This window comes from Furipterus horrens, unplaced genomic scaffold (genome assembly GCF_987537825.1).
Source record: "Furipterus horrens unplaced genomic scaffold, mFurHor1.1.pri manual_scaffold_3, whole genome shotgun sequence".
NCBI lineage: Eukaryota > Metazoa > Chordata > Mammalia > Chiroptera > Furipteridae > Furipterus > Furipterus horrens.
Genome location: NW_028327173.1, coordinates 114003036 through 114019008, shown reverse-complemented (window position 1 = coordinate 114019008; position 15973 = coordinate 114003036). Strand labels below are relative to the sequence as shown.

At 35.1% G+C, this 15973-nt stretch overlaps 1 protein-coding gene across 1 annotated transcript in view; it reads right to left on the bottom strand.

Moving 5' to 3' along the window:
• MDGA2 (MAM domain containing glycosylphosphatidylinositol anchor 2) overlaps positions 1–15973 on the bottom strand; it is an 849851-nt gene that overhangs the window by 230533 nt on the left and 603345 nt on the right. Inside the window, exon 7 of the mRNA XM_090270100.1 lies at positions 1668–1997. Within this exon, the coding sequence (XP_090126226.1) occupies positions 1668–1997 (330 nt within the window). The remainder of the gene's footprint in view (positions 1–1667; positions 1998–15973) is intronic.

Sequence of the window (15973 nt, the reverse complement as noted above, 5' to 3'; positions counted from 1 at the left end):
ATGAATATTTGTGAGTAACTATATGATGCTTGTTTCTTCTCTCCATTCTGTGCTTCTTCTTGTGTATAAGTTTAACTGTCTGTGAACTGTGTTTCCATCAGACAAGCTTGGTTAGATAGGAGCTTGGTTGGTGTCCCTTGTTTTGAAAAAGTAGTAACACAAGGCAACCAACCAACCACAGAAAGCTATGCTTATAATTATGCATAGACCAATTCTGGAAAATCAACTCTCATTAATTAGGACAAACGATCTTGGATCTTACAAAATTATTCTTACTCTTATGGGAAATGCCATATGTGGAATGTCACCTGGACATTGACAGAGGCAATTAATGGATATTTGTTGATTTAACGAATACATACAAATGATGACTGATTGAACATATCAACAGCTTTCTATTAGGTATCCTAATGTGAGCCTATGTCCTAGTGCTAGCACCAACTTTGAAATAACAGGTTAGATTAAAATAAACAGTTGTTGTTGTTTATATAGAAAAGGACATCTGTCCAAAGACATCTTCCATCACTCTGATGCTCTTTTGCATTAATTGTGGCTAATAAAAATAAAATATCCCTTAGAAATAATGCAGAATGGTGAAAAGAAAGCATATTTGTTCAGCTTGAAGTTTGAACATATATTCCTCAAGGAGTAAAATTAACCTAGTGTTTACTGCAATATGGAATCATAAGAAGATACAAAGTCATGGATCAATCAGTTAACATACAAGAGTCAAAAGCTTCCTGACTGGGGAAAAAAAATGTCAACTCTAAATTTCCTCAAAACAGAGTATGTCTGCTAACTTCATCTGTGCTATTTTTAACACATATTATTCACCCTAAGATTATATAAATACCTTAAAATTCAATCTGGTAACAAGTGGGCAAAACAAATAAAGCTACCTTTGAGTTCTCCAGATACATACTGACTGCTGTTCAAAATATTACAAGGCTCTAAAACATCCCAAGAGTTAAACTAATGTGTCCTCTCATACAAAAGCCCTTTAATTTTCCTCATGTACAGATGTACATTTAATTGGGAGAAAACTGATAACACGTTTTTATTTGCAACTCCAAAAGAGGAATTTCCCTCCAGTATATTTTTATAATTAACCATTCTCACTGTGCAGAGGTTCTATCATAAGGTTCTTTGAAGAGTCACATCTGACTACAAGTTTAACATTTTTATTATTGGTTTTTGTTAGTGGAAAATGCATTTCTTATGTCTTATATTTGAATACTCATAACTTTTCTCTCAATATTTTCTTATTAGGACTAAATAGTTTCTGTTAGTTTAAGACTTATGAAAGCTGCCTTAACTCTAGATATTTATTGTTTAATTTTATTCATGTAATTTTAGGATGTAAGAAAAAGGTTTCTAGTTAATAAAACAAAAAAAGGGGGTACTATTTGACCTGGAAGCCTATAGCTCTCAGGCCAATGCTGTTAATTTTATTTATACTATTTCTGTAAAACTTCATTCACATTTAAAACAAAATAAAACTAACAATGTCTCTTAAATTTATTGTGCATTTAGAAGGTTGGAATTTGGTTTTAGGATACTTTTAAAAATTAAGAATATTCTTAGGTTGAATGACGACTTATTTTGTCTGCTAAATGTAAGGAAATTATTTTCAATGTGAACATCCTTTGTGTCATAAATATGCTTACCTGTGCTGCTGGATATATTAACATCAATACTGATATCAGATATTCCTCCTCCCTTCAGTGATGCTACACATGTGTATGTCCCAAAATCCGTGAATTTTAAATCAATGATGTCCAAGTTTGTCGTTCCCGGAGAGACATCCGGGTCAGTCTGTGTAATAACCATCCTCTCAGAGCTTCTTAATGGGCGACCATTTTTAAACCAACTAAATGTTAACTCCTCAGATGGAACAGCTTCTACTTGGCAAGATATTTTCACCTCACGTCCAATCTGGATGTTGTCATCTTTGTGATAAGGATCTGGTGTGATCCAAAATCGTCCTTTTTTTAATGCTGAAACATAAAAATTCCATAAGTAGTTAGTGTTACTTTCATAAGGTTAGGAATCCATTCATTCTAGATAATTATATCTGAGCTGAAATAAAGGACAGCAAAATAAAGTAAAATGTATATATGTTTCTTGGTTGTTTCCGAGTACGTAGTGTGAATATTAATAAACCTCATTTGGGTAATCTATAAGTAATCTAAAGACCTAAGTCACTTAGAAACTCTGAACACTGATTTTTATTAGTTGGATAATTTTTTTCCAGTGATATAAAGAATACTTTAAATCTATATATGATACTTAAACATGTTGTTATTGAATTATGGACAAAAAAATAACTGTTTACAAAAAGTGGTTATAAATTAGAGTTCAAAATAATATCACAATAATAAGCCCAATTCCTTACTTACATCATTCCTCCATTATGTTACTTCCTTCTTTGTTGTTGTTGTTAGTTTTTCTTTTATTGTTAACACTATTACAGATTTCCTCCATTTCCTCCCCTTTGTCCCCTTCTACCCAGTCCTTAAACAACTCAAATACTGCACAAATGTCATATTAGAGAAAATTCTTCTAAGTTAAATCTACATGCTGACCAAAACTAGTTTTGTAAGAATTGAGTCAGTACACACCATGAAGCCTTTTTATATATTGAAATAGTCTGAGTTAAAATTTTTTTTTTCAAAGCATTGCCATCACTGCTCTCTTCCACCATACACAGATGTTTCTTGTTGAAACTGTTTACTGGGCTCTCTCATGCATTTGACCAAAAGAACCCCTTGGCAGGGGGCTTGGAAAGCCTGCTTTGTGTCCTAACACAGTGCTTTCTGGGACTAATTCAGTTCTGTTCCAACAGCCTGGGTCACTAGTGATAATCACTGGAGGCCTTGGGGGAGTATCTATTGGCCTCCCTAAGGGTGCCAGTTCTGAACTTGGAGTTATATCATGGGACTTAATGTGGAATAAAGTTTGTTCCTTTTTATGGCAGTGATTTTCTTATGCACCCACTTTTCTCTTATCCAATGTCCTACCCAATTCCCTCTCTCTTACATCATCATCTTTATATGATGATATGAAGCATCTGAAGTGAAACTTAAATATCAGAATAAAAATTGTTCATTTACTATTACCATAAACCCAAATAAATAATGACAATGACAAAAGTAATGTGAATTCAGAGAACCTGCAGTTACTGGAGGCCTTTTAAGTGCATTTTAGGTGATCTTTTCTAAATTTAACATGATTTTCCTCAGTTGGTCCAATAAAGGCCTAACAACACCATGAAAATCTATAAAACTATGTAAGAATGTACTGGAAACTAATGCATTTTTTAAACTTTAAAACTTTTTTCTTTTAACTTTCTTTACTCTAGAGCCTCAAATATTTTACCTACTTTCTTGTTTGCATCTTAGTGAGGAGAAATAATAATCAAAAACAAGATTCATTGATTTCTTTTTATTCAATAAATATTTATAGACTCCTGTTCAGAATTACACACTCAGCAAGACCCTTATTACTTGAGATTAACAAAACAGACACAACTCCAACCCTTATGTATTATAAATTGTGTACTTAAAAAATATAGCCCTAACACTTACGATACTTATGTCAAGAACAACTATGAACTGCAGAGATATGAAATGTTTTTATAAGTTTGAAGAAGTCTGAATCTCAGAGAATCTTCCGAAATATTGTTTAGAAAATGTGCAAATCTTCCATCTTAATGAAAACACCAAAGACAAATATTTAAACCACATTTTCATGTTATTTGTTACATTTTTCCATGATAAAGTGCAATTTATGAGTATGACCCTTAGTTGTTCCTAATCATATCTTTATCAGTACATAACTCTACGATAGAATAAGGAGAAATTATAGCATAATATTAACTATAGTCGTATATTTACATTTTAATAGGTACTAAAATATTACTTTTAGTAGAAAAGGAAACGTGCTAAAATGTTCGTATCTGGCTACTATATTTGGTATATAATATTGTGCATTTATAATTCAAATGTAGCTGAAATTCTATAGCACATAGAATATCATTTTCTTTTAAAAATAGATCTAAAAATACTATTTCAAGGAGCATTTATTTTGGTTAGCATTATGACATTTAAATGAGAGCTTCCTTTCCCTAGGTAAGAACTTTCCTTATCCTGTTTATATAGAGAAATAATAGACCTAAATAAAAATTAAAAATAAACAATTCACAATTTTTAAAGTTTAAAAACACATGTATATTAATTTAACAATAGTTTTATATGGCAGTATATTTATAATAAATTTAACTCCAAAGTTATGTGTTGGTTGCCATATACCAACACAACAAAAATCCCTGATGTTTCAGTCAGTGATTAATGTTGATTTATCAGGCAGTTCTCTTTTCTAGCTGTTTTTCTGCATAGTTACACATTAACATGATATTAACATTGAGAGAACTGTGAACACATCAGACAAATTAGGTTTAAACTATTAAAAAATTCAAAGCCACTGATAAAAATTAAATTAAACTCTATATTTTGTGTTACGGACTGTTTCACTCATGGAAAATAACTTTCAAAATTCAAAGTGAAAATATTAAATATTATAAATCTAATAACCAGTTAGTAAATAAGATTTAACATAATATATAATTATATTTTTGATATAAAACAACATAAAGAATGAACTGGTTGACACAAATATTTGTTGATCTTAGTATCAGACAATTTTATAATTTGGCCAAAGTCAATCATATTAGTCTTTCAAATAACAGATTCTAAAAAGGAAAAAGGGCAATTGAGTCTTGCAAGTGAACTAAAGTTAAGGAATCTCAGAATAAGTAGCATGGATTATTTGACTGGAGAATCATCTCTCCCATTTTATTTTATGTAATTCGATAATAAAATATCTAGTTTTACACAAAGAGCAGAAATGTTCTGAGGGAAAAAAGTGTGTGTGTGTGTGTGCGTGTGTGTGTGTGTGCATGTGTGTGTACTATAGATGTGTGCCCATACACAGTAACAGAGGAAAGTTAAGTTTATTTGATTTTCTAATTTACTTTGGCTGTTCAGGAAACTAAGAGTGCAGCTCTGTAAACTAGGCACAGGTACATTAAGAATTTCAAACGTAATACTAGTTTTTCATTTCTATGCTATCCAGTATGGGCAATCTAATTTTTATGGGTCAAGTGCATCAATTAAAAAAATAGGAGGTGATAGTAATAGGTTCCCTATGAGACCTATTGTGAGAAATAGTTTATTAGCAGTAGTGTGGAGATTTGAGAATATAAAGTGTTTAATATAGTTAATCAACTGGGAAGCAGGCTCCTTCATTTATAATTAAACACTCTTTTTCAGTGAACAATTTATAGTAGTTCATGCAATGTTAATTTAAAGTCATTTCCTGCTACCAGTTAAGATTTCAAATGCTTAAAAATCAATCTTAGTACTAGAGTATAACAGAGGCCCAATAGTACATAACAAGACTACAGAACTACAAAAATTCTATGGGAAAAGAGAGGAGAAATCCCTTTCCTCAAATGCAATTTCTTCATCTGAATATTGAAAATCCCCTAACACCAGCCTGAGAGAACATTAGATTTAGCTTAATGTATCATAAATTGTGATGGATGAACCTCAAAAGGTACTTGTTTAGTGTGGCAATGCATGTAAAGAATTGGCATCATGCTGAGCCTCTATTCTGGGTAATCAGTTTAGAAAACATTGTAATATAACCCATAGTCCCTATTTTTTAATAATGAGAGAAACTGAATGCAAACTTGGCCCATGTTCACTTTAGAGAGGTTACTCTTGAGGACATTCTAAATTGCAATCACAGAAGTCCCTCTTCTTTGAGATTTACAAAGGTGTTGTGTGACTAGAATGAAACTTGTATATAAAAGCAAGGCCACTACAAAGATCCAGGTAGGGCTTGCTGCTAACCTTACTCCAGAGATAAAAGTGAAATTTTACCTGTAAAGGTCTACAATTTGGAAGAAAATTTCCACTATTTAGAATTAGATCACATCTTCAGTGCATGCCTAAAGGGGAGACCATTTAGTTTTGGAGAAGTCTAGTCTTTTTTTTTTTTTTAATGTGTTTTATTGATTACAGTGTTACATTTGTTCCAATTTCCCTTCCCTCTGCTCCCCTCCACCCGGTGGCCCCCCTCCCTCCCCTTGTCCCCCTTTTAGTCCATGTCCATTGGTTGTACATATAGTTCTTCTCAACCTCTCTCTGTCTATTCCATTCCCTCCTACGATGTTTCTTAATTCCTATACCATCTCCCTCCCTCTCACCCTTTCCTGCTGACCTCCTCCCAATATGCTCCCCATATCTATAGTTCTTTTTCCACTCTCATTGCCCATTTAGTTTGCCTTTGCTTCAATTCCCTAGCTTCTGTTGTTGTTTCTTGTGATGCAGTTTTCATTTTAGTGTTCATAGTTTTGATCCTCCTTTTTCTAAACCAGTCCTTTTAACATCTCATATAACAGTGGTTTGGATCTAATGAACTCTTTCAGTTTTATTTTGTCCTGAAAACACTTTCTCTGCCTTTCTATTCTGAATGACAGCTTCGCTGGATAAAGTATTCGTGGTTGTAGGTTTTCGCTTTTCATTACCTTGAATATTTCTTGCCAGTCCCTTCTTGCCTGCAGGGTCTCCCTTGAGAAGTCAGCTGATAGTCTAATTGGGACCCCTTTGTACATGATTCTTTTCTTCTCTTTTGCTGCTTTTAAGATTCTCTCTTTATCTCTAACTTTTGACATTTTGATTATAATGTGTCTTGGAGTGGTTCTCCCTGGGTCCAGTTGTTTTGGAACTCTCTGTGCTTCCTGGACCTATAAGTCTATTTCCTTCCCCAAGTTTGGGAAGTTCTGCTTTATTATATTTTCACTTAATTTTTCAATTTCTAGTTCTTCTTCTTTGCCCTCTGGCAATCCGATAATCCGTATATTCGATCTCTTATAGCTGTCCCAGAGGTTTCTGATCCTCTCATCATTTTCCTTGCTTCCCGTTTCCTCTCTCTGCACTGGTTGACTGTTTGTTCCTTCTCTGTGTTCTGGTTTGTTGATTTGAACTCTGGACTTTATTTCCTCACCATCTGTCTCATATGAGGTTTTGTTCCTTTCAGTATGAGTGTTGATTTAAATTCTTTCTCATCTTTTTCCAGATCTTTTGTTAATTCTGTAAGCCACCTGATAACAATGGCCCTGAACTGAGTCTCTGACAGGTTTCTTATTTGTTCATCTGTCAGGTTCTTCATCTGTTGCCTGGTGAGCTGCGCCACCGGGATTTCTATAGTTGTCTGCCTCATTTTGACAGATGCGTTTTGCTTTCTTGGGCCGGCTATAGGGGGCAGTGCCTGTGTACTCACCACAACCCAGTGACCGGCGGCGATCCACAACCTTTTTCGCCGCGCTGTGGTGCTTTGTGTGGGGGCGGAGGTCCAAGATGGATTCCTGCAGTTATTCCGCTAGGAGACCGGGATCCGTCGTCCCACCCTCTGGGCCTCACCATTCGAGGTAATGTGGTGGCTGCTTTTCCCAGCGTTGGGGTCGCAAGCTGCCGGGGTTAGACTACAGCTGAGACTGCTCTCCCTGCCGCTGTCCCTGGTGCTACCGCAAACACCTCCGCCCCCTTTCGCTCTTCTTACCTGCCCAAAGGGCGCACTGGTTTATAACTTTGTACGTTGAGCTTCCGTGTAGTTTTATTTTCTGGAATTTCTAGTTATCTTTTGTTTTGAAGTAGTTGTATTCCTCTCTAGTTGTAGAGGGAGACCGAGCGTGTCCGTCTAAGCCTCCATCTTGGCCCAAAGTCCCGAGAAGTCTAGTCTTATGGCTTCTAGGAATACAAACTCAACGCAGACAAAGCAAAAAGGAGGCTATAGAATTAAAATGATAAAATGCACCAATTACTTCCAGCCAAGATGGAGGTTGTGTTTCCCTGCACAACTAAGAAGGAATACAATGACCTCAAAGCTAGAGACAACCAGAAGTTCCAGAAAATGGAGCTGCATGGAAGCCCAGCAAACAAAGATATAAAGAAGAAATACTCATCCAGACAGGTAGGCGGGGTGGAACTGGGGCGGAGAGGATGCAGTGTGGTGGTGGCAACAGCAGCAGCAGCAGGGGCAAGGCGGTAGAAAGGGCAGTCATCTGTTTTAAAAAGTAGGGAGGGACACTTGGAGAGCACTCCCAGCACCAGACCGGACCAAGCAGCTCATGGTTACAGCACTGGGGACAATAAAGCCTCATTGCTTCTGACTGTGCAAACCAGTGGGGGTTGAGGCAGGGGAAGAAACTACTGGTCTCTCAGCAAAGGTCCCTATAGTCCTAGCATATCCGCAGACCCACCCACTCTGAGAATGATGGCCAGGGAAAACAGCTAGAGAGGCACGAGTCCCATACATGAATGGGAGAAGTGCCTGGAAAAGGAGCAAGTGCTGCGCAAGGAGCATTGTTCCTTCTCAGACCCCTCCTCCACACACAGTGCCACAATGTGGTGAAATGGGTTGCCCCATACTTATGAATCCCTAAGGCTCCTCCCCTTACAACATAACAGGTGCGACAGCTCTACCTATGACACAGAGGTAAACAAACACAGGAGCCCGTCAAGATGAGGAGACAGAGAAGTATGGCCCAAAAGAGGGAACGGATCCAGTGGGAGAACTAAGCGACAAGGACATAGCCAACCTAACAGATGCAGAGTTCAATACACTGATTATAAAGACGCTCACAGGCTAGGGAGATATGCTTGAATATGGAGAAAGCATAAGGGAAGAAATGAAGGCTATGCTAAATGAAACAAAGGGAAATCCACATAAAACCAATGGTGAAGGATTTGAACATATAGAAGAAAAAAACAGAGAACCAATACAGAATGAGGAAACAGGAATTTTAAAAAATGAGGAGAGGCTTAGGAACCTCTGGGACAACTTTAAATGTGCCAACATCCAAATCATAGGGGTGCCAGAAGGAGAAGAGGAAGAGCAAGAAATTGAAAGCTTATGAGAAAAAATAATAAAGAAAAACTTCCCAAATTTGGTGAAAGAAATAGACATACAAGTCCAGGAAGCACAAGAGTCCAAAACAAGCTAGACCCAAAGACGACCACACCAAGACACATCATAATTAAAATACCAAAGGTGAAAGATAAAGAGAGAATCTTAAGAGCAGCAAGAAAAAAGCAGAGAGTTACCTACAAGTAACCTATAGTGCCTATAAGACTATCGGCTAGTTTCTCAAAAGAAACTTTGCAGGCAAGAAGTATTCAATGTGATGAAAAGCAAGAACCTACAACCAAGATTACTCTATCCAACAAAGCTATCATTTAGAACGGAAGGGCAGAGAAAGTGTTTCCCAGACAAGATAAAGCTAAAAGTTAATCATCACAAAGCCATTATTATATGAAGTGTTAAAGGGATTTATTTAATAAAAAGATCAAAACTATGAACACTAAAATGACAACAAACTCACAACTATCAACAACTGAATCTAAAAAATAAAAACAAAATCCAACCAAGCAAACCAGATTAGGAACAAAATCATAGGTACGGGGGATCATTTGGAGGGTTATCTGCTGGGAGGGGGAAGGGGGAGACATGGGGGAACGGTGCAGGGACTAAGAAGCATAATCGGTTGGTACAAAATAGACAGGGGGAAGTTAAAAATAATACAAGAAAGGGTGAAGCCAAAGAACTTATATGCACGACCCATGGACATGAACTAAGGGGGGTTGGATTGCTGGAGGGAGGGGGGCAACTGGGCAGAGGGGAGCAAAGCGAAAATATTGGGACTACTGTAACAATGTAGTCAATAAAATGTACTTTATAAATAAAATAAAATGCACCAATTATCAAATACTCTACACAACACATAGTAGTTCCATAATAAAATAAAACTTGTAGCTAAAACAAAAAAGACATTAAATTTAATGCCATTGAAAATGTTCTATATTTGAATGAGAAAGCATCTATTTGGAGATAAGGTATGTCACATTTTGGGTTTTGAACTTCTGCTAAGAATCTATTTCAGAAAAAAAAAAAAAAAAAGATGAGACACCGAAGGAATGCTGACCACCAGTCCAAGTAGATAAACAGTGAAAAATCTCCAAATGTACCACCTCTTACAATATCAGTAAGATTCTAGTCAACATGAAAAACTAGCAAAATGCCCTGACTGGTGTGGCTCAGTTGTTTGGGTGTCATCCCATAAAGCAAAGTGTCTATGGTTGCATTCCTGATCAGGGCACATGCTTGGTTTGTGCACTTGGTCCCCAGTCAGGTTGCACATGAGGGGCAATTGATCAATGTTTCTTTTTCCTTTCTCTAAAAATAAATAAAATCTTAAAAATCTGGCAAAATGTTGCTGAGAGTAATAGATCTAGAAATTATTAATAGTGCAATCAGACAAACAAAATAGATTTTTTAATTCATTTTTTGTTGTTGTTTAAGACAATAAAAATATTTGAGTGGAAGTATTTGCCAGACTGATTGGATGCCAATTGAATAAACAGTTGGAAATACATTACTCTAGTAAAGCAATTTAAGAGATAGCAAATGATAGTATATATAAACTGTCCTATTATATTAGATTCCTATATTTCTCCTCAAAGGGAATGTGAACCCATGGAGTGTGGATACATGCCCTATTCTTCTTTACAGCCTCCAAATCCTGAGCCTGCTTCCCTGTTATAGTTGGTATTCAATAGTTTTGTTCGAATTTAACTCTGTTTTTGTGGGATTTGGTAGTCTTATGTTCTGAGTTCCATGGTGGGAAATAGCATGGAGAACAAAGGGATATGATGTCCTCTAGGATCCAGGGGTTTTGTTCTGGGAGCAGAATAATAATTGATGCACAAAGTATTAAGATATGTGAAGAAGAGGATTCTGTGCAGAAAAAACTCAGGATTTTGTTCTATTACATTTACTGTACTGAGTAGTTATGTGTCCTAGTGATATGATGTGTCAGGTACATCCACTATCCAATGTGTTACATAACTGTTCCTCAGTTCTGCTTTGTAAAGGAGACTGAATTTCATGCCCAAGGGCTGTGTATGTGCTTTACAGCTCAGCTGATAATCACCTCTAAGGAAAGACAGAAGGAAAAAAAACTGATCTCTAAGCACAGTTATCTGAAACAGTATTTGTCAAAACCTATTTCATAAAAAGGTTAATAGTGTCATGTTTAAACAAAGCAGAGAAAAGAAAGTTTGGGGACTGACTACATGAGTAAAAGTTTGCTTTTCTGTAGAACCTTTCAGATCTTTGAACATGCTAACATGCATATTGCAACATGCCTAGAGGGACTGACAATATTTAACAACAACTCTTTATCTGTGGAACATATTTTGGGACTAGAATGCCACAGAATAAAGTAAGAAAATATCAGTTGATGAGAATCATTGAAAAGACTCTAATATTGAATTCCATTTTTGATGTTTTAGGCATTCCTATATGTGCATCACAAAACAATTGAACGAATACAACTCTTCAATGAAAAAAAAAAAAAAAAGAACAGGGGAAGCATTTTGATATTTAAGTTAAATGTACCTAACAACATACTGAACTTACAAAACATATTTCAGAGCCATCAAAAAACCCATCTGCATTAAGAACAGTGTGGCTCTTTCTTTTCCCATTTTGTAAAACTTATCAGTTTGTTCCTGTCTTAGAAATGCACATTTTGAAATATGCAAAGAACATCAAAAAGAAATGAACTGTATTTGTAATTATTGATAGAAGCTAGTAAGACAATCTAACTTAGCTCCTTGAGGAAATAAGAATAATATTTATTTATACCTTATGTTGTTATATAAAGACACTTAAAGTATTAAAGCGTCTAGAAAATAGAAAGAAGTAAAGAGGTTTTTTTTTGTTTTGTTTTGTTTTTAACCCTTACACATATACTATTAGGTATTTTATACTCACTTCCTTTCATCTAACAACTCCTATTGCCAATCTACAGTCTGAATGGAATTTTATTAATAATTCAAGAACAAAAAAAATTATTAAACCCATTCCTAAAATTAGTTTTAAATAGCACCCTGATAATCTGAATGCAGAACCAGATGTTGAAAAGAAGCTGGGGTTCTATTTAATTATGAACTATGAAGGCTCTATCTATTCTGTGTATTTACTCAAAGTTAATCACTTGCAGTTAATAATTCAAATTGTTTAAGCAAGGTATAGTTGAATTTTAATGGTCTTAAATGTACTTGCTTAACAGAACAAACATAGATAAGTATTTTGGGTTGAAAGTAAAGCAATAAAAGCTCTTAAATGGGAAGAAATTTTGCTGTTTGTGTAAGTCCTTCCATGAGAAAAGAGTCAACTAAAATAATAATATCATTATCATCATTATTATTTTGCCACTATCATTACAGCCCTATCTTAAGTAATGATAAAATGCATATTACTTATAAAATATTAAAGCGTCTTATAATGTCATAAATAAAAACAAGCATTTCCATAAGGTGGCTACTATGAAAATGGTATTTGACATAGCATATCTTAGCACTAATTATTTAAAGAGGAGAATATTAATCAGTACAACTTACTGACCCTTCGATATTAAAATTGGTAGGTATTTTAAGCTCACCTTTTCTATCAAATTTAATAATACCATTCACTATGAGAAATGAGAACGTGTCCAGGGTAAATTATATTTCTTTATTAGCTTTTAAAGACCTAGAAGTAGAAATAGCTATAACATGACCTGAAGCTTAGACAGGCCTGTGATAAATATAGTTCTTTTGCAATCTTTTTGAAAATAGCACATCCTTAATATTTATGGAATTGATCATGTAGCAGTAAAAATAATGAGAGTAACTGAAACTAAAAATCTTTCTTTACTTTTCTTGCTCTCCTTATCTCCTGTCTCACAAGTTGCGGCCTTTCGCCTTTCTAAAATGATTCTGCCCATCTGTCAACCTCTCTCACTGTATCCTGACACTCTGCATTCTTTTGATTATCTACTTTATCTCAAAATTTAAATACTTCCTCTTCCAAATCCTATTTACCCTCAGAGGAAAAAATTGTTTAGGTCATAACTAAACTTAGAACATTTTTCCTAACCCTAATAACCCTTCAAACTATCTGTAGCAAATGTCTTTAAAATAATACTGAAATGCCAGTGGCCTCCCCTGTTGTATCATAAACTCATTCATCTGGACAGTTTACACTGTGGTTTTTCACCACTACTATTCAGGCAGTGAAGTCTCAAAGGTTCACAATGACCTCTTAACCAATGAACACAATAATTGTTCCAGTTCTCCTCTATTTTATATCACTTAACATTTTGCATTTTATACCACCTTATTATAGATTCTTCTTTCTTTTTGAAAATCATTTTTCTATGGTTTCTATGACTGGTAAAATATGAGATAATATTTAAGAAAATAAATCAGTTGACGTAGCTCATTTGCATCTCAATTGTCATGACATGCTGCCTAGTTCTGTAGTTCATCTGAAGTCTATCATTCACACAGCTGTAAAGTCAGTATTTGTTGAGAAGAAAGGATTTTTATGTTATTTTGCCACAATTGCAGACCATGGGGTTTTTCCTTCATCTTCTACCTTCCATTTTGTTGCCTATGTTTGGGGAAATGAGAGCTTTGTTTTGTTTCTTTAAACACAAAATATGCTGACCAGATCCATGCACTTTTCAATTTAAGTTAAAATAATGGTCAAATCATTTAATATACTTTTATTTTAACATTAAAGAAGAAAGAAAATAACCTAGTTATGTCAAATGACCACATGAAAAATATCTGTATTCACTGGAAATTTGTCTGAATTGTCTTAACTATCTTACATGTCTTAGCTATCTACATTACCTTGAGAGAAGCCAAAGAGTCAATACCATTGACAAGAGTGACTAAATTTCCCTTCAGCATGACTCAATGTTAGGTAGGTTTCTTTCTAACTCTACGACCCTGATCTCCATTTTCTGATAGCATTTACATTTAGAAAACTAGTGGTTATAAACATTTTCTCTGCCCCTTTTAGCTGTAAATCTCTTGAAACAAGCCAGAACATCCTGAGAAATGTCTTTCTTAAGATCATGTGAACCATCCCTTTAGAAAGTAATCATTGAAGGAGATGGTCCATCCATATCCAAACTCTGCAAGAGGGTAAGAGCCTAACTTTGAAAAGTGAAAAGAATACCTAGCAAGCACAGTTGGCTTGATCACATTGACCAACCTCCTTGCAGATACTTTCCAAGACTTTTCCATTACTTCACCTCACATTTAAAAATCCTCCTGCCTTATGATTTAGTGTTGTTGCATTTAATGTTTCTCTTCTATTGCAGTAGTCTTGACCCCTATTGCAAGACTTGAATACAGTCTTTCTTGTTGTTTTGTAACATGTCTGGTGCAATTTTTTCTCTTTCACACCATGAAATTTAATAGTATGCATTATTGAAATAGACATGAGTAGGATAAATCTAGGAAATTTACTGCTACAAAGTTTCAAACACCAAAGGATATAACTTATGGTTACAGCACACAGGACACACATAGTACTATGTTTCTCAAAGATAAAATATCACATGAGTACACGTGTATTTGAGTTAAACAGGTTAATTTAATCCCTTTATAAAGATATGCTCCCTCCAAAGTGGCAAGGCATATTTAATCTTTAATGTCTTGCAGGTCTAGCATTTCTGAAAACAGACCACAGGACAAGGACCTGGATTTGTGGGTTACTCAATAGATGACAATACTGCTAAAAAAGGTGTGAAAAGACTGACTCTAAAACTAAATAATTTCAATGTGTTATAAATACATATAATATTTCTGTTTTAAAAAGTAGATCTTGCCTTGCTCTAAGAGCCTTTAAAGAAAATTTTAGAAATATATATTTTAGTTTTTCCTTTTCTTTAATGAGAAAACTGTGGTGAGTAAGCAAATAAGATAAGGTCAAGATGATGCTGATATAGAAATGTTTTTACATCCTGTACAATTGGTATCTGGCCATAAATTAACTCTGATTTTTAAAGAAACAAAGGCAAAAAGAAAACTAATGTCACATTATCTGTGAATTAAAACTACATCAACTCCTCAAATAAAAAATAATAATAACTATTCCTGGTTCAGAGATCTGAGTGGAATTTATCTTCTGAAGTTGCATAAATGAGACACACAATGAACAGCATTTGTAGCCATATCCTTATGGTAATCATAACAATGTAATTCATAAGACTAGTTGTTGATCTGTTCCACAAAGTGACTTAATTACAGCAATTTTATATAAGAACCAAAGGGGCATGGTCCAACTGCACAGGTGTTTAAGCTTAATTCAAAGATAAATCCAAATATACGGTCTTGGTAATTATTAAGTAGGAGAAAAAAGTTTATATTCTATGAGCATGCTCCAGGGAGGCTGTCATGGTGGTCCTGGTGGTGGTGGTCTGTACCATATGTTCAGGGTTATATGGAAATGCAGTCATAACTTGATATTTGTCAGCTTCAGAACTTGTCAAACCTTGTACTCTTCACATTTTGCTGACAAAAGTGTTTCAGCACTAGGCGCTTGCTCAGGACTCGTCGCCTTTGCTGGAACTTGTATGAGTCATGACGCCACCCCACAAGAGAAAATGCTTCATTGTTCAATACCAGTTTCGGCACTCATTATGAGTTCTGGAATGAATTAACATCGAGTACCAAGGTCTCACTGTATATATTTTAAGTGTTACCTGACAAAGAAGCAAGAATCATATACTCTTAGGAAGGAGAAAAGCCAAGGCAGAATCCAAGCCCTATTAAGAGTTGGGGAGAGAAATACTTGTGGACATGGTGCCAATGTCCAGTAAAAATACTACTTTAAGAAGTAAAAAATCCTGAGTACTTTAAGAGAAAAAAAAAAAAAAACAGTTCTACAATATACCCCATGTTAAAATCAACTGATCGCATTGCTTAGAAAGCTGTTGGATACAAGCCAATTCAGTGTTAAGACACATTTGCCAAAAATGATTTTATTTTGGAAGAGTTGACCTGAA